This window comes from Brachyhypopomus gauderio, chromosome 7 (assembly GCF_052324685.1).
Source record: "Brachyhypopomus gauderio isolate BG-103 chromosome 7, BGAUD_0.2, whole genome shotgun sequence".
NCBI lineage: Eukaryota > Metazoa > Chordata > Actinopteri > Gymnotiformes > Hypopomidae > Brachyhypopomus > Brachyhypopomus gauderio.
This window is the reverse complement of record NC_135217.1, coordinates 13,229,089-13,248,697: the sequence shown is the minus strand read 5'-3', so window position 1 is coordinate 13,248,697 and position 19,609 is coordinate 13,229,089. Positions and strand designations below refer to the sequence as shown.

General features: G+C 44.0%; 1 protein-coding gene across 2 annotated transcripts; it reads right to left on the bottom strand.

Moving 5' to 3' along the window:
- Positions 1–535: 535 nt before the first annotated feature.
- tlcd3a (TLC domain containing 3A) lies at positions 536–18,095 on the bottom strand. 2 transcript variants are annotated; one of them, XR_013132315.1, is made up of 6 exons: positions 17,505–18,095; positions 8,055–8,141; positions 6,784–7,003; positions 5,282–5,377; positions 3,024–4,622; positions 536–2,262 (listed from the first exon to the last, which is right to left on the bottom strand). XR_013132315.1 is itself a non-coding variant. In XM_077011883.1 (5 exons), exons 1-5 carry the CDS (start codon positions 17,624–17,626, stop codon positions 4,314–4,316), a joined length of 834 nt encoding a protein of 277 aa, XP_076867998.1. In that variant the 5' UTR covers positions 17,627–18,095; the 3' UTR covers positions 536–4,313. The 2 variants fall into 2 exon arrangements, 1 of the variants encoding a protein (XP_076867998.1); XM_077011883.1 differs by having other exon boundaries at positions 536–4,622.
- Positions 18,096–19,609: the final 1,514 nt, after the last annotated feature.

Genomic DNA, 19,609 nt, shown 5'->3' with positions numbered 1-19,609 from the left:
CGGATAAAGCTGTATGCGGAGGCATCATAGCATTAAGTGAAAATGTGAATGAATAATGGCATTTTGGACTTGTAAAAGCAAGTACTATCTGGTTAAGTAAAGTAAGTACAGCTGGGTAAATGGTAGAGAGGTGCCCACTGGGTACTCTGCCTCTCATTTACGCTTTAGAAAACAGTCCAGTATGCTGTACATGTTCATGAATTCTGTACTTTTTATTCTAATGCATTTTGTCTCAAACGCCCGAAGGAAAAAAGGCACCAAGCAGCCACTCAGTTTCAGCAAATAATATTTACTTGTCTGAAAGGGGTGTCTTGAGTTACAAGATTGAAAAAATAAATTCATCCCACTTAGTTGTTAGTTTCATGCAATTGCCCAATCTTTCAAACAATACACTTCTTATAATATATTCACACTACAAACAAAAACCTTTATGTATATATCAAATCTCCTATATAAATATGGTTGAAAAATCAGAGTGTTATCAAAATAAGAGGAGTGGAGTGTTTAAAGGGTTGCTGATTAGGATTGGTGTGTGAAACGGTTGACCCAATATGAAGAAACGGTGAGTAAATGCATACCCGCAAGAAAAGAAATGTTTGTTTTACTTGTGCCCACAGCCACTACATGGAACTTCCATGTCTTCCCTTTCATACTTGTTTCTAGGATAGTGCAGTTGAATAGGACCAGCGAGAAAAGATCTGTGAAGAGAGGAATGCGTTTGAAGACACCGTCACACCATTGTTGTGCGGTCTTCATCTTGCATAGTAGGAAGCTGTTGCACCGTAGTTCAAGTAGGATGGCAAAGTCTATCTCTGCCTTCATGCATTGCTAGTAAATTCACTCATTAAGCCATTGGCTGCATAGGTAATCCAGCCCTAAACATTGTGCATATTGCCACAAAGAACAAGAAAGCAGTTCAGAAAACGGATGCATTTTTGGGTTTAATTTAGTTACATCTATTTTTGTTTTAAAATGATTAAGACTTGTGGGTTTAATCAAGATTAAAGTTGCTGGCTTAAAATAAAATATTTAGTATCGATACATTCATTCTTTCAAGACTTTTTCATTTTTATTTTTTGATAGTTTCACTGATCAGGTTTAACAAGATTTGGCTTTTAACATATCAAACGAGGCAGATTTGCCTAACAATTTTCCCTCATCTTTGCCCATTCATTCCTTTCTGAGCCAGCAAGGCAAGAGAAATGTGATTCTAAAAATGTGAGCTTGCCCTTCATGTTCAAAACAGACTTTGTAACTTGTGAACACTGGCTGAGCAGGGTTTATACAAGGGTTTATACAAGGTTTGCGTAGATAATGTGAACATATTAAATACAAGGCACTTTCAGTTTGATATGCGCATCTAGAATTTTACGTTTGGACAATGTCTGAAAGAAAAATAATGTATTACTAGGACAGAATAAGTTTTTAGATTAGCATATATTAAAATATTTCTAAACCAAACGAGCAGCATAAATTTGCAATTTGTCCTGTCCCTGTTTTATCAAATTAATAGAGAAATGAATAGAGAGGAGAAAAACAATCAAACTGCCTCAACTAGTCTTTCAAAATGGACAGAACCTTCCAACCAAATATGATGAGGTCTACTGTCAAGTGTGGATAATTGTAACCACAGCAACTGTCTTTTCCCATTGGTTCACCTCAGGCCCTGAAAACGGTACCTCACTGTTAACTTTGCATTGGCAGTCTCAACCAACTAACACTGACATCCATGTATATACAGTACTTTTATTTACTATGAGGTTCCTGGCACATTGAGGGAACCTCCAGACCATACGTCCACTAGAAGGAACATCACAGAACTGAGCCCCAGGATGCAATGGAACGGGGGAGACCTTCAGAGATGTACCAGCGTCTCACTCAAACTGCAGCAGGAACAAAGAGGTAGACCATGGAAGACACTGGTTGCCTTTATACCTTTACACCCTCTCGAACTCGACCATCTCACTGGTGACGGTGCACTGCCGGAACGTGTGGATCGAGGGAGTGCAGCAGGGCTGTGTTTCGGGTCCAGCTCGGTCTACAGTCATACGTTATTGCTGAGTGAGGTCCCAGACCGATGCTAAAGGCCACAGCAGGAAGCCGGCTAACAGGAAGAAAGCTCACAGCCACCCTCGACACTCTGCATCCAGGAACACAGACTTCATTGAGATGTGCGCCCATTCAACGCTCCTTTGTGTATGATTTGTGAATCGCAGCACAGACAAGGTGTGGGCACCTTTTGTCCTTAAACGACACATTGACCTACAAACCAAAGGTCAAATGAAAGAGGATCACAAAAGGACCTTCCATAAGACAGTAAGTCAGAACATACAAGGGCCTCACTCACTCATCCATATTCATTTATATGCAGGTTTATTTCAATGAATGTAAGTGGAATTTGACTGTCTTCTTACTATGCACAGCAAATTGAATGATATAGAAGGGGACAGTTTCCCAGACTGCATCTGGTCTCTGTAGAGGACTGGACCTAATGTGCACTCAATAAACTAGCCCTAAATCTGAGGTAACAGAGAAAGCACCAGCAAGGGGTCTCGTCACTGGGAACAGAAAAACTGGCCTACGTATGCAGATTCAGAAGTGAATAGGGAAGAACAGGAGAACTAAGACACTGCGCAGGACGGGTGTCCATAACAGAGGCAGCAGCAACTAAATGACCAACGGAAGAAGCGATAAGATGACGCGAGAACACGACCTGTTCTCTGCTGATCATGGGAAACGGGCTGCCTGGGACAGGTGGAGTAAAACTGTATAGCAGTATAACCCCTCGCCAGTCCAAGACGGACACTACATCAGACAAAAGTATCTCCAGACCTTTGTTGCAGGGCGTAGTCTAGGTGCCAAAGTATTCCTATAGAAATTCCTTAGAAATGTATTTAAATGACACGTGAAAGCTGTCCTGCTTAAGAAATGTGTAATTTCATAAAGTTGGTGCAGAAAGGGCTTTGAAGAGTCTAGGTGTTATCGAAATAAAACAGCATAGTCTGTATAATGTAATGACCTACATTTGCTCAGAATGTTTTGGAGTACCATACTCTCGCTGAAGCGAACTTGCACAGAATCGCCTGTAAAGCCGGTCAGCCGCCACTGGCTCATTGAAAGGGGGCAGCACCACAGCTCGTTTCTTGTTGTGCCTCTGCATGTGAATCCCAGTGCCAGCTTGGAGGCTCAGCTGATGGTCCAGAGCACCAACTGGATCTGCAGCACAGCTTTAGTTTCTGAGAGAGCAAAACGACCCTGAAAACACCACCACGCCTGAAAACAGAATATGTACAAGCAGGTAATTCTATGATAGCTTAGTGTTATTGCTTTAACTCTTGCCCTGAGATGATCGTGCCCGCCCCCGCCCCCCCCACCCTTGACGATTAACTCCTCTCACCCAAGTCACCTACTCCTTGGTCAGTACCATCACAGCTAATTTGAGGCCTTACACTCTGCCCTTTTATGGACTAGAGGACTCAAAGCTCTGTATAGGGTAAAATGGCATGAAGCGGTTGGAGTGAAGAATGGGTGAAGAATCACAGCAGAGTAACCTGTGGCAACGTCAAAGGAACCACGATTCTCCATAAACATAAAGGAAACAGCAGAGCTGTATCTGAGGATACAGCTGCCACTAGACACCATGACAGTAAGGCCAAACAATGGGAAAGGAAGATTAAATAATGCAGTTAAAAGGTCTACATGTAAGAGTCTAGGAAGGAGTGCTAGGAAAGGTTGAAGTGAAGGACACACACAGCTGTCTGTCAATCTCAGCTCACCCCATGCACCCTGAATCTTCCTAAATACATATATCACTGGAGAACCCCTCACAGGCACCACATAGCAACATCTAAGGGGTTGGAAGAATAAAATAAGGAAATCAAAACAGAATTCCAGTGACATTATACCAAACTGAATCTTCCAATCCGTGGTACTGAAACAGATGGGAGCGGGTCATGCCCCTTCACCTATAACCCCCCCTCCAAGTGTCCTTTCCCTTCGTCTCCAACCCCCTCCCCATATCTGCCCATCATAAACATAAAGACAATGGGAGAGTCCCAGTATTGTCCTGGCCCACAAACCCAGGCATATGTTCCAATCAGGAGTAGCATTGCAGGACTGTAACAGTCGTGTGTGTGTGTGTGTGTGTGTGTGTCTATGTGTGTGTTATGCAGGTCGGAGAGAAACACTAGCAGTCCCTTCATATGTTAAGTAATAGCAGAAGCAGTCTGGCTACTAGCAATGCTGGAGTGTCCTAGCTGCCGGTGGCGACGTGGGGGTTCAGCCGGAGCTCCCCATCCCCATCCCCCCCGCCCCTATTCCTCTTTGGCGCGGTCCGAAAGCTGATTGGCCGGGAGCGTGCCGCGGCTCTTCCCACTGCGCTTGTACAGCCGGTAGCCTTTGCGGCAGAGCAGGACGAACCAGTAGAGCTGCGGGCTGAGGATGCACAGGTTGCCGAGGTTGGCCGCCGGCGAGATGTGCAGGGGCACGGCGTAGACCGGCAGGCCGTAGTGTGCGCCGTACGCCCAGTACATGAAGGGGAAGAGCGTGATGCGGCACAGGAAGAAGCTCAGTAGCACCATGACACCGTTGACCTTGTGCAGCCAGCAGTCCTGCTTACCCAGCTGTGGTAGACAGGGAGGGAGGGAGAGAGAGAGAGAGAGAGCTGCCGCATGAATAAAATAGTATAAAACGGTACATGAAACCAATGCCGGAGATGCAGTTCAGAAGACAGTGTCCCAGTGAGCCACAAGAGGGCGCTGTGTGAAAAACCGGTCGCAAAGCCAAGAACAAGAGTGTGGGGGAAATACAGTCATGAAGAGAAGTGAAGGAGCAGAGGGAAAAGGGAAAGAAAACGGAGAAGAAAGAGGTGTGTTGGGGAGAAGAAATATCGCAGGCCACAGCCGAGGGAGCGATCAGCTGTAGGTGTGCTGTGTGTTCCATCTGTATCCTGGCGATGGCTGTACACACGCCTTAAAAACAGGCCACAGAACAGACTGACAGCCTGCACCTTCTCTCAGGCATGTGCAGACGCAGCATTCTGACTGCTGAGCAGAAAACACTCTGAGAATGACTCTCAGGTTGACTGCTCAGGTTAATTATGTACACAGATCCCGCCACACACACTGCGCTATAATGTGTGTGTATGGGTATGAGATAACACTCTTTGTAAAAACAAAGATCGGTTAACAAGTAATCTTGAGCTGAGTAAGTTTAGAGTGACCAATCATCAAAAAGCGTTGTGCAACTTATTTTTGTGTGCGTGCGTGTGTGTGTGTGTTACCTGGATGAGGATCTTTCCTAGTGAAACAAAAGGTGTGCTGATCTCTGTAAGGAAGAGGCAGCCGATAAAGAAATCACCCTGATCATCCCTGAAGAACTGAGACAGAGACACAGACACACACACACACACACACACACACAATTCCAATATCAGACAGATCACAATGCAAAAATGGTATGGATATAAACCCATGGCTTATAAGCACACAGAGTTCTTGGCCCCTAAAACCCTTGGCAGCTGTAATGCGATGACGGAGTGGAAAGGTGGAGTGGACTGGGGCAGCTCAGAGGTCATTGGGAGCTACACGCCAAGAGCCTCCGCCCTGAGAAGGACCTCCACCCAGGCACAGGAGACCAACGGGCGCACGGTGGCCATCACACGCAGCAGCACGATTCAAGAGACTAAGAAGTCAAGTCGTCGTGACCAGATCGTGTGTCTGTGTGCCACTGGTGTGTGTGTGTGTGTGCACACGCAGGTGTGTAGGGTGTGCAGAGAGGGCGAGGTGATGAATAAATGAGAAGCTGGAGCAGCCAATGGACAGTGACCACTCTCAGTGTAACCCTAGACCACCATCTGAGACTGCTCTGTGTAGACGGACACTCGCTTAGTGAATTACAGAATTACAATAGCACCAGACTTTAACCGTGTTTGATCAACACTGCACTGCAAATGTAAGAATTGACTGGATTTCAGTTATAGAATGAATTTTAAAAATTACAGAAGGTTCATCACTGAAGGTCAGACGGAAAAGGTTTAACCGATCCCTAAAATCCCTGAAGATGTGCATTCTGGGTAATGCAAGTCTAAACACTTGAGAAGAGCTGTGTGCACATGAAAGGCGAGATGGACTAATGGTGAAAGGTTTCAGATTTCTTGAGCTTAAGCGTGAACACATCTAAAATGTGTGCGCTAGTGCATTTCGGTTTAGCAAGTCGGCAGAGAAAGGTGCTCATTTCTCCTCGAGTGTGTGTGTGTGTGTGTGTGTGTGTGTGTGTGTGTGTGTGTGTGTGTGTGTGTAAGATCAGCTGCAGGTAAATAATGGAGCCATGGGTCTCAAATGACAGCAGAGCAGTCCCAAACAAAAGCACATGTCTCCTCCACACCGGTGTGCTCCTGCTGCAACATTACACGGTTGTGCAGGTATGGGCGTACATGTCTGTGTCCACCAGCACAGGCAGCGAGACAGCTGTCCCTGTGATGTGTCTCCTGCACATCAGATCCTGATGGGACCAAGAACAGGCACCTCCTGAAATTAACTTTCTGGATAGAGCTGCACACAATTCCTTGGGCTTATTTAATCCCACAGTAGGATTGTGGATCAAAGCAGAGGATTGTGGATCAAATTTTTCTAACCAAAGCACCAACAACATGGCAGACTTTGAAGATGCAGGAGATGCATGTGTTCATTGGTGAAACCCCAGATGTTAACAGAAAAGGACAAATGTATACACTTTCTATAAATTATGAAAAACATCACCCCATTCTTTGGATCTATCTCTCACCATTGTGAAAGGGAAGAGGAGGGTGAGGAGTGCGATGTGATGAAGGACCAGCTCGAACTCCTTCTGCACAAAAGACCTGACCGTCCTCAGAGAGTGCCCCTGATGGTCCTTGTGGCCTTTGACCCGGAAGCGGTGATAGTGGCTGAGGTACATGGCAAAAATGTCATATGACATATAGGGCACGCCATACCAGATGACGAAGTCAGTGGCGAGCCAGTGCCTGAAAAACAACCCGGGTACAAGGTCACGATGCAAATACAAACAAACAAAAACAAACGAATAGTAAATTATAAAAACCATGTGCTAATTCGCTCAGTCATGCAAATGCTTTTATGTCTTTCTAAACATTGGTACTGAGCCAGTTTATTTATTACAGCTGTCTCATTTGCATAAATAAACATATTGGAATCAACACAGTATTCCTCCTCACAGTAATGTTCACTGGATCATATTTAAACAAACATGCACGCACGCACACACATACACACAGGGAGGGCTTAATAGCAAACTTGCATAATAAATAATGCACTTGGTTATGAGAACAGCACATAGCAAAAAATGTTTTTAAAGATGCTTGTACAAGTAAACTGTATAGGCAAATCCTACACGCACACACACACACACACACACACACCCTTTGAATGCACCATATTTGAGCATCTATATCTATATCTACTATTCCTCCTTAAAGGTATATTATCAAATGCATGTGCACACACCCTCCCACACATTAGTGGAAATTTGTGATCTGCAGATCCCAGTTGTGGTGTGTAGACTTATTGGTACAAAACCCCTCATATAATATGCATCAACTAATTGCCCTCCGGTCGTACAGACACAGACTCACACACTGACATAAACGCATGAGCACACAGATTAGTGGTGAGTGGTGATCTTTTCAATGATTACAGGATGATCTAGTATACAGGATGATATAGTTGGCCGTGAGGGCTTGAGCACTTCTGCAATCCCACAGACGATGACCTGCTGGGTCCACGCCGCGCACACACAGTGAACAGCATGGGGCCATGTAGGGTGTTTGTTTGCACATGGGTTTTCAACAATAACCCTAATCTAACGTGCACAAACTAAAAACACTAAGGCATGTGTGTGCATGCGTGGAACTCACATGTGCGGTGGAGGTTAGCTACACAGAATCGATGAGGAGTCGAAAGTGGTGTAAATTACTGTAATTTCTCCTAGTGTAGGTGACAGAAGGTATGCGTATACTTTCCACAGGTTCAGTATAGCAGACCCAATGATTGGCTTACCTGTCTGTTATCACGTTGCTGCTGCATGAGTACACGACGATGATTCCAGCAACGGTGGCCATAATGGCATGAATGGAGGAGATCACCCTGGGGTGGAGATATGTCTGTTAATTCCCATTCAATGTACACACACACGCACACAGTCTTGTTCATTCCAAAACTAGTCTGTGCTAGTTACAGTGCTAATTACTGCATAATAACTATGATAACACTATTGGCTGACTCATCAATTCCCACAAACCAGAATCATTATTTCCCCAAATACATACATAAATATATATACACACACACACACACACATACACACGCAAACAGACCCTTCCACTACTGACGCCAGTGAAAGCAGTAAAGGGCCCAGGTGCTAACTGAATCCTCAAAGTGCCTACAAAGCTAACAAGGTTTGATAGGAGAGACATTCCCCTCCTCTGTGTGTGTGTGTGAGTGAGTGAGTGAGAGAGAGAGAGAGGTGGCTCAGACTAGCAACAGCTCTGGTAAAACCATTTTCAAAATGTTTTACATCACCCTCTACATATTCCATTACCATATCAGTGTCAGTAATGCCTGAAATGCACATCAGGAATAGAAAGCCCACAAGGCCTGTATATGTGCCCGTAAGGTGTAAGGTCCAAATGCTACAGCAAAAAATCAAATAAACCCCATCTGACAGTGACAATGTGTGAATAAATAACTTAAATATCCTACAATTTATTATATATTATCCTTTTATGCCCAGCTAAAATGGCTCTTTTATTATTTAAATGTATGTGACATTTTCCAATCATCCGTTTATTCTTTAGAATTAAACAGGCTGTTTTCGTTAATGTGTCTTATGACAGATATAAGATAAATGAGCTTGGTTCTGATTGGCTGCCCTGTATTGCTTCTCATTCAAAAAGCACTCAGAGCTAAACTGCACTGCACCTAAAAACTGCAGTGTAAGTGAGTGGAACTGAACAGCTGTAGGCTGAGTAGGCGGAGCTATGTAAATGAGTATGTTCTTGTGACATCAGAGAAGCACTGATCGCAAAACAGGCCATTTTTGCAGCTCAGACGTCATAAATGGTCTATATGAACTGGAGTAGTGAACACTGTGTTGAAACTTTATCAATATTAATATATTGCTCCAAAACCCTTAATTTCAATAAAGATAAATTATTTTTCCCATGATAAGGGCCATTTAATGAACAAATGAAGGCTGGAGTACATAAATAGAAGATGTGATCCACTTGGGGTGCTGTGCGTTTCTCCCACAACATGGTTACAGACAAACAGAATGACAGTAACGGTCGGAGAGCAGCAGTGTGTCGCCGTAGTGACAGTCCTTTGCCATGACAATGGCAGCCATGTGACCTGGGCCTGCCCACTTATGCTCGAGTGGGTCACCGGATGAATGGCGCTTTCCTCTCTCTCTCTCTCTCTCTCACACACACACACACACACACACACACACACACACACACACACACCAGTCCATGGAGATTTGCAGGCTGAACATTGTCATGAGACCCGGATTTCCACAATCCACTCTTTGTATGTCTCTGCCTGTGGTGAAGCAGAGGGGGCGGGGCTGAGGGGGAAAGGTGCCCTGTGCTCTGGGTTTGTTGTCTGTATGGCCTCCCTCATCCTCCCGTCAGGAAACGGAGGGGTAGACTGAGAGGTAAGGCTGGGCGATATGGAGCAAAAATAATATCTCGATATTTTTTAGCTGAATGGCGATATACGATATATATCTCGAAATTTTTTCTTCCCAAAAGGTAATAACAAAGTAATAAGTCAAATCTACGTCCCAAATGAGTTGCGTGAAGAAGAGAGGCAGGACAGGGCGGAAGTTGTTAAAAGAGAAACTCAAGTAAATTCACTATTCAGTGTTGTGCGAGTTCAAAAGAATGCGTTCATTGAACACGCTCATTTTTTCGTGAACGTTGAACTGAACGAAACACATTTTTTAATAACTTGAACGTGAATTAGTTCACATTATGTGTCATGAACTGTAGACATCACTGTAAATGAACGTTGGAATTTGTTTCCATTGAAAACTGAGTGACATCTGTTTTCTCTTTTGAAACGCAACGAGAGAAATTTCCTCCCTCCTGTATTCTCGCTGGTGCCGCTTAAATCATGCAGCACCAGACAGAAATGGTTTTGACGTTGTGTGCGCAATGCATTGTGGGCAACGTAGTGTCCGCATGAGAATAGTTAACATACTGGCTAGTTAATAACATACTGGCTTCCGCACGACGTTACCCGTGATGAATTGCAGCAGAGCGGGGTAGGCATAGCACATATAAGAACGTATAGTGATTTCTAGCTTGTACTTGTCACGTCTGGCTCCGCCCCCTTTTAGTCTCGTCGTTTTTATGTTTTCCTTGTTCTTGTTACGCCCCTCTGTTTCAGCTGTTCCGTGTTACTGTGCGTTCACACCGAAAGCGATAAAATCGCTCTCCGTCGCCGAGTCGCCAGCGTCGCGTGGGGGCGTGTCCAACATCACGCCTGCATGCAGCACGTGACAGATATGCAAATCATGTTTTTAAAGCAGGACGCAGTATTTATTTTAATCTATTAATTACAGGACACACGATTATAAAGGAGTGCGTGTACAAAACATAGTGTGTGTATAAAACACATATAGTATATAAACCTAAAATGTTTATGTATTTTTTTTACTTTTTACCCCAGACCCGAAGATCAAACAGGAATTTTAAAAAATCATAACCAATAATAGGGTATACGCTAATTTATTGCAGATGTTTTTTAACAAATGAACAGTATTCCCTCCAAAAATAAACATCGTAAAGTGCGGGACATCCAGAGACAGCCACTATTAATCTCTCCTCCATTTTGCAATCAAATAATCAGTAGGAACCAAAGTCAGAGGTGCGGTTTCGGAGGAGGGTGCAAACATACTTTCTGATTGGTAGTCGCCGCCGCGCGTCACTGCTCATTTGCATAAAGTTGAGCCAAGCTCAACTTGTTCGCGTCGCTCAAATCGCTCACTTCGCGTTGCGCCGGTTGGTGTGTATATGTCCAGACTAGGGCTGGGTATCGATTCAAATTCCAAGAATCGATCCGATTCCGATTCTGAAGATTAAGAATCGATTTATTTCGATTTAATCCGATTTAATCGATTCGATCCAATTCGGGGTTTAGTGTTATTAAAAATGTATTTATTTGAGCTGTTTCCTGACTATGTACAGAAGCAACATGTTAAAACTAGTATTATATCAATATTAATCAGCAAATAGTTACTGGTAGTTGGTAGTTACTGATGGCTGGAAGACTGGTGAAAAGGGTAATCATAAATCTACCTTCAAGAAAGGTAATCCAGGACAATAAACAGAGGACATCTTTGAGGTGTCTATATCTGCAACAGTGGACTCCTACTGGGACACTAACCAGTGCATTATTATTATGATTGAAATAATTAAGAAGTCACCCAAAAGCTGTTGCTACCAAATGCATTTTTATTTTAAAAGTGCTCACACTTAATAAACTGAAAGTATAAAATGTAAACGTGTATTTTTCTTTAAAGTGAGAGTATAAGAACAGAACTCTCACGTTACGGTCCCCGACCCCTCCCTGTTGGGCGTGTGTTAACGTTAACGTCTACTCCTGCGTCTGTGTATCTCCGTGGGTGCGGGTGCGTCTTGTGATAATCCTCACCTGTGGCTCGTCTCGTCATCACGTGGGGTTTGTGTGGTTTGTCTACTTAATGTGCGTTCGCGCAGCGTCCTGTGCTCGTTGTTTGAGTCACACATGTTCTATGTAAACGTGTTTTATGTGCCCTGTCTGCGCTTCGGTAAATGTAATAAACGTAATGATTTGGAAAGTGCAAAGGATTCTGTCTCGTCCATCGCCTTGCGCCCAACGTTACAAGAGCATTTTAAACTTTTTTAAACTGTAAAAACACTGGGTAAACTGTCAGTGATATGGACTAACTGTAAATAGTCACTGACACTGGATAAACTGTCCTTCTGTTTTTAGATTGCCGATTTGACTATCGTCGTTACCGTCACTGTCCGACGCCAAGTCGTTTTACAGTTAGTTAGACCGAGCACGCCTGCGTGAATTCAGTGACGAGGCGGGGTTAAAAGTTCACAAAAAAATCGATCTTTGGACGTACGAATCGATTATCAGATCATCATATGCGAATCGATTCTGAATCGGAAAATCAATTTTTTCAACACAGGCCTAGTCCAGACTATACCTTCAGGGATCATTTATCTCCTAGTTGGTGTGTATATGTCCAGACTATAACTTCAGGGATCATTGTCGTTTCTTTATCTCCTAGTTGGTGTGTATATGTCCAGACTATACCTTTGGGGATCATTGTCGTTTCTTTATTTCCTAGTTGGGTGTGCACGGTATTCACGCCTTATCTGTGATTCGTGGTTTTGATTAGCTTCGTGTTTGTGTATGGTTAAAGTCTCTGCTCCATTTTCAGGTTCGTAGTGTTTTAGGTTTTCAGTTCATGTTTGGTCTCCGTGTTCTCTAACGTGATATCGTGCCTGGCAATACATGTATATTCTGTTAGACTTCATGTTCATGTATGGCCGTTACTTGCTTCCCGTGTTTGTGTTCATGTCAGTGTATGTAACAATTAGTTGTACTCTTGTTTGGTCTAGTTTTGTGCCCTTGTCATTTCCGCTGCCTTTTAGTGTATTAAGCGTTAGTTCTCTATTCATCATGCCACGTCATTCGCGGTCCACTCGCGTGTCGTCTGCAGATGTAAGATGTGAAATAAAATCTAATGAGATTGTACTATCTACTTCGCATTTGTGTCCGCCCCTTGATTGCGCAACAGCCAAATCGTGAAAAGTATTTGAATATCTCACGAAAAAAAGTAAAATGAACTGAACTTTGAACTAGTTCATAATTAAAATTGTGAACTTTGAACGTGAACTGTTCATGAAATACTTCCACACTACTGATGTAGCTCCTCGTTTAGGAACTAAATCATTCACAGTGTGAGCACTGCTGCTCTCTCCGCTGTTGGCCATGTTTATTTTGCGCGCTGCATGCACAACCTGCATCCTTACGTCATAATGTCGCGATATAGCGAAATCCTATCGAATAAAGAAATGTACCGGTATTTTTGTGAACGATATTATATCGCCCACCCCTACTGAGAGGTCCTGTCACCAGTGTCTCTCTCACTGAAACACTTATCTCTTCCCTTTCTCTACAAACGTCCAGCTTTCAAACACAGCCATTTTCTCACACTTTGTCGCTCTCTCTGATAACTTCCATACTCTGTGTTTTACTTCCTTCCGCTGTGAGGAGGCAGATGTCGGTGAACGTTATGAGAGGTCTGAAGACTCCCTCTGCCTTTCTGTGTCTGGACTAACAGCGCACTCTGGAGCACTCAGACAGGCACTCAACACACACACTAATATAATTCATACAGGGGCCTGAAAATATGCCACCCCCCTTTCTCAGGCCAACAACACTTCACTGTCAATGTCCAGACTATGTGTATCTTCATTATCACTTCCATAATAGTCCCGTTCCTGTTTTTTGAACTCTGAGGAAAGAACAACCTTCCTCTGACCCTGATAAAGCACAGCCATGTTCAGAGAGGAACAAAAAAACCACATGGAATACTGCATGCAGAGTTAATATTAGAAACTCTAATGTTAGAGAAAACCAGTCTACTCCATAAAACCTAGTTCTATCAGAGTTATGCAAAACTGGTCCAAGGGCCAGGACTGGCTCTACTTCCAGGTCAAAGGTCATCCAGATCCCCCCAAACCCCCGTCCTGCTTAGCACAGGGGGTCTATGGCGCATGCATGATGTTTAGGTGGAATCGTGGGTCTAATCCACTCGCGACTGCGTTCCATTCGGATATCTGGCTCCCTTTCCCCTCCCTTAGTCTAGCTCAGACCTGGGCAAACCACGGCCCGCGGGCCACATCCGGCCCGTTGTGCGTCCCTGTCCGGCCCGCGAGAGGTCAATCATAAATGAAACAAATATCTATGTCGTGCGTGCAATACAACTGTGATGCTTTTATTTTGAAATCGCTATGTTTGTGTTAATTCCGTGTGGACGTACGTGCGCGTGTGTGAGCTGTGCAAGAAACAGTAGGGTTAGGTAGGTGATCAGCGACAAATTAAGGCTGAATTTATACTTTCGCGAATGAACGTAGCGCGCGAACCTCCACGAACGGCGGAACATTTACGTGACGAATTTTAATGTTGCATTGTGTTCCAGGTTTGAAATGTGCTGGAATTTAGGCTAAAGTACTTGAAAATGCTTGAAATTGTGACTGTATTTCGATTCACAACAAATAGCTGACTGAACAGGGGGTAATTCCAGAAAGCGGATTTAGTGATGAAACCGGGTAAGTAAACTCAGAGTTAACGAAAACTCAGGGTTTTCCGTTCCAGAAACCGAGCTTAGAGAGAAACTGAGTCAGCTGGGAAATATTGAAATGGACCTTGAAAGTGCCGTAGAAGTGATTTAAAGGTAGGTTTAAGCCTGGTTTATACTTGATGCGGCGCGAGGATCTGCGCAGCGAAAATTACGTAATCGCGGTGACTCCGCCCGTGTGCGAGGGCCTCGCGCGCTGTCGATGAACAAAGTAGTGATGGGAATTTTGGCTCTTTTTAGGGAGCCAGATCTTTTGGCTCAGCTCCTCATAAAGAGACGGCTCCTTCGGCTCCCAAATGACTCCTTATTTGAGGGCGAGGCGAACGTACTTTGTTGACCGGGGGGGGGGGGGGGGGGGGGGGGGGGGGGGGGGGGGGGGGGGGGGGGGGGTGTCTTAGAGGGGAACCGCCTCGATCTTAGAGGGGAACCAGCTCTCGTCGTTCACTTAAAAGAGCCAGCTCTTTGAACCGGTTCGTTCGCGACCGACACATCACTAGAACAAAGTCATGTTTGCAGGGTTTATACATCTTTACAAGGTGGAATTAAAGCACTTGTACGTCACTTTCAAGGTCCATTTCAATATTTCCCAGCACGTTAAACTTAAGTTAAATATTTATACATATACTCGAAATAATTCGCTTTTAATCACATTATTTAATGGTGGTTTATTTTCAAAACGTCTTAACGTCTTCGCTTTCTCATGTTTCATCCTGGAATTACAAGAGGCTCGTATTTGTTAACGTAATACAAGAAAACTGTTCAGTCAGACAGATTTGTTGTGAAACGAAGTAGTTACAATTTCAAGCATTTAGCCTAAATTCCAGCACTTTTCAAATCTGAAACAAAAAGCAACATTAAAATTGGTCAGGTAAATGTTCCTTCCCCTGTTTTTGAGGGGTGTTTCTTTACACTAACACATATCGTTTCAGACAACACTGCACAGAATGTGATGCGGCAAGTATAAACGCCTCCGCCGTTCGCGGAAGTTCGCACGATGTGGGCGGAGCCACCGCGATGACGTCATTTTCGTTTGTGTGGCCCTCTGACACAATTCAGGTTTCTCATGTGGCCCCTTGTAAAAATTAATTGCCCACCCCTGGTCTAGCTGCTATGGCTATGAGCCTGCACAGGAGTGGACAAGTATTTGTACCTCTCTGTGGCACAAAGAGCCATGTGATCTAGTTAATGAAAGATTCCCTGAAAAATTGATTTATTGTCAGACAATACAAACACGTATTGACAACACAAAACACGAAGAAATCAGATTTTTAAAATCAAAACTGATGTTTTGCAGCACGTAAGCAGCTGTGGGTTACACAGACTTGCTGCAGGAGTTAGCAGTACCAGCTCAGGCTAACAGTAGGCCCGACCCAAAGGCGTGCAGCGCTGCTGTGCATACAGGACGAAGCACTCAACGCAGTACCCATGGTAACAATTTCCCACAGTGCCGACCGGATTGGACTGAAGGGGCAAAAGCGGTGGCCATGCCAAACAGAATCAGCAAGAAGTAGGGGAAAGGGGAAAACGGGATGTAAAGACACGGAAGTCGGGGCTAATTTAGATTTAATTTAAATGGTGATTCCATTTTTGGAATCACCATCCGCCAAACAGCATTATAGATGCATATTCGTTACATTTACCAATGCATTATTATTTTTCATTTCATTAAACAGCAGCCAGTCTTGAAAAACTTTTTTCCCCCCATACAACCAGATTGAATTCTGCATTTTTCCATTTTGTTCACTCTAGGGTTTCAGTCGGGCACCCCCGCCACTCAAACGGCTCGTGTCATCTGATCGATGCTCCTCACAGAACGCTGAGTCCCGTTAAAACCACGTGGACACGAGCAGATGGCCAGAGGCGCAGGGCCCAAACGGCCAAGTCAGTGCTCGCAGGTTTAAGTCGAGCCCGTCATCAAATCCTAATCCGAAGCAATGCACAGAATTGTGCTGTGTAGCTGCGAACGGAACAGCGGATGCAGCTGCTATGGTCGCACAAGGTGAGCGGCGATTAGATTAACAACAGCCACGGAGGGCCCAGTCGGCTTGTGTTCCGAAGCCAGGCCAACGCACGAGGATGAAGTACAATAAAGCTGAAAATGGGCCTGGTGGCGGGCAGCTTTGTCAACGGGCAAGGCAGAAACAGCGTAACAATATGCACAACGTGTTTGTTTGTATGCGTCAGCATCATCTTATCTCTCGGCTACATATCGCAGCTGCTCAAACCCAAACAAGACCTCTATCTGTAGAGAAACACAGAGGTCTGAGCAGCTGCATGCATGGCCTCTGATAAGAGCTCCATCCTACAGCATACAAGCCATGCACGTTCCCAAACACCCCGTTCTCGCTCCAAGGCTGAAGTTGCAAGAGAGCCGAACTCGTACAGTTATAATTGCGCCTTTTTAATGAGACACGCGGGTCGGTCCGGATGATGTGACCACGCAGTGTGCAGCCCCCACCCTCCACGCAGCTACACACAGCACACTTGGGTTACGCCTCGCGGTCATTCGACCACGTTCGGCCAATGAGGTCGCGAGCTGCTAAATGGGCGCTGAATACGTGAGTGAGTGAAGCTGCAGTTACTCCAACTAATAATGCGACCATTTCACTCTGAGAAATGGCAGTTCTCTAGATAAGTAACACACTAAGCAGTAGACAGCAAACAAGACACTTAACGGCTCGTGGCTAGTAATGGGACTCTCCAAACTTTTTCAGGTTCCTTAACCCTAAACACTAAGGCTTTAATGTGTGTGTGTGTGTGTGTGTGTGTGTGTGTGTGTGAGAGAGAGAGAGAGAGAGAGATTATCAAGATGATAGGGCAGCACTGACATACCCACAACAAAAGGATTAAAATAATTGTGTGTGTCATCATATTGAAGGTCTATAGAGGAAAGTCATAAGGAGCCTAACTTTATTGCATCAACTGTTGCTTATTATAAATTAACGAAGGCGCCTCAGATTGTTACAGGTTTGGATATATGGCGTGCAGTCTGAGGTGCACATAAATAATGTGGCCTAATAAGGCAAGAAAGAGTGTTTAAACAACGAATCTAAACAGCTTGCTTTTATGCTACCAAAACTTACCTCTCACTGACTAGCACGACGTCGGCATCGGTCCATCGGCTGAAAATAGACGGGAGTACTTTTCGAAAAGCAAAAAACAGACCCGGGAACACCACGACACCGCTTACCAACACTTGCCACATCGTTTTTGGCTCCGAGTCTGCCTGTCGAAAACCCTTATTATGTGCAATTCAGCAGGAGGTGATTATCTTTGAACGATAACTCGAGCGCATGAGGGCTTGCACCACCACACTCGGACGCCGGTGCCCACCGCACTCTCCTCGCCGTGTAGCGCCGCTGTGGACGTGAAGTAGCGGGGGAGGTATCCGGGGATTGATTGGTCTTCACTCCTGCCTAAACCCGGCGCCCAGCAAGCAGCTTAGCATAGTAACTTGCTACATATCATTTCTGGGGAGAAACAATGACGTCCCGGCTGACTAGCTACAATTCGCTTAAAATCCTTCAATAAAACCTTGTTTTTCCCACACACGAAGTGGCCGAAGGCGACAAGTTCTCTGGAGGCGACGGTGTTCCGTCACTCGGCGAGCGTTGTTAATTCCTGTTGTGTCCTACGCAGACTGGAGTATTAGCGGTTTGTGGCAATTCTGTCACCGCTCATTTTACTCGAGAGCGCCATCTAGGTGTACATCTGAAGGCATACACCAATAGCACACTGCTTAAAACCTCCCTTTAGATACTGACCTGGAGCCAGTTTCCCCTTCGCAAATCCTAAAATTAGTCATCACAAAGTGAAAGTTTAAAGGGATCCCAAATCAGCGCTTGAGGGCATCGTAGACGAGTTACCCGCCTCAGTCAGAATTGCAGCCCGAAGGCCCTTCTCACAGGAACCAGAGGTGCATTTTGACGAGCTTTTCACGGTTTCCACCCTAAAAAACGATATTAAACGTTTTTGCTAACTGAAGTGCAATCATGGATCAGTTAGATTATGGATTGCTAACTGAAGTGCAATTCAACTGATATCCAACGTATATTCTGAATATTAATATGAGTAGTAAGTAATAAATAAATGTACTATATAGGAAATTTTCTTTTTCTGTTTTTCTGCTATTTGTTTTCGATTTATTTGTGTGAATAACAACACCACTTCATAAGTGTACATAAAACACCTATAAATTCTGTCAGATTTTATGTTAACTCTCTGGGTGCTACTCTCCTTAATCAGGTAGAAATATTTGCTAACATTTTTATTTCATCAATGTATTCCTCCAGGAATTATCTTACATTTTTCTGATATTCACTTTTTTGCTAATGCTTTTCCCACAATAATTTATCAATGTGAAAACATATTGTAGGCCTACAATGTAATAAAGGTAAACCGTAACAAATTATTTATTGCTTGCTTTGAAGCAAATATGTATGTTTTTACATACAAAAGAATCTTTTTATATATTTATATATGGCCAAAAGCCCCCTGAACCATGATAATTGTAACTGTACATCAGTATATTTTAGTAAGGTATTAAATAATTTATGTGTAAAGTAGTTTATTAAATAATGCATATGAAATTAGGTTCAAAACAGTGGGGTAGAAGTAATGGACATCCATCATTATGTAAACGTACACAGTATTAGAAGATTACGGCTACCTAATAGGGTGCGGTTATTGTGTTGCGGAAGGTCAGCCCAGTGAACCTGGTGATCCAAGTGTTCCCAGAAGAGTATCACTGAGACTGGGTGAGTTATTAGACCTTTTGATGACCATAATCGCATGTCTGTTTTGCAGAGATGCAATGCTCGTGTGCAAGTAACCAGCAGAGGGAAGAGGTCAAATGTCACACCACTGCAAGGGTCACATGCAGTCGAAGAAGCTCCCTCTACAACAGCTGGGTGTGCAAATGTGAATTTCCTGTACATTCATTTATAAATAATTTTGTTGAATTTTTTAAAACCGATTTCTGTAAAGGGATGACCTGAAGTGGTTGCTTCACTGAACCACGTTAGTGATTTTTGTGTATTGTGTTTGTTGTTTTGAGAGTGAATACTACTTTTTCTTCCTGAATGACGTTCTGTCTGCATGAGTTTTGTCTGGACACCTGTACATCTTTTCTTGTTATTTCTGTTTGGTATGATCTGGTATGATCTGGTATGACCTGGTATGATCTGCC

Excerpts from the sequence above, each read along its gene's own strand:
- tlcd3a (XM_077011883.1), bottom strand. The coding sequence starts at position 17,626 with ATGTGGCAAGTGTTGGTAAGCGGTGTCGTGGTGTTCCCGGGTCTGTTT. Across the intron at positions 5,378-6,783 it reads TCCTCTTCCCTTTCACAATG|TTCTTCAGGGATGATCAGGG; the intron begins GTGAGAGATAGA and ends TCTCTGTCTCAG. Across the intron at positions 4,623-5,281 it reads TAGGAAAGATCCTCATCCAG|CTGGGTAAGCAGGACTGCTG; the intron begins GTAACACACACA and ends TGTCTACCACAG.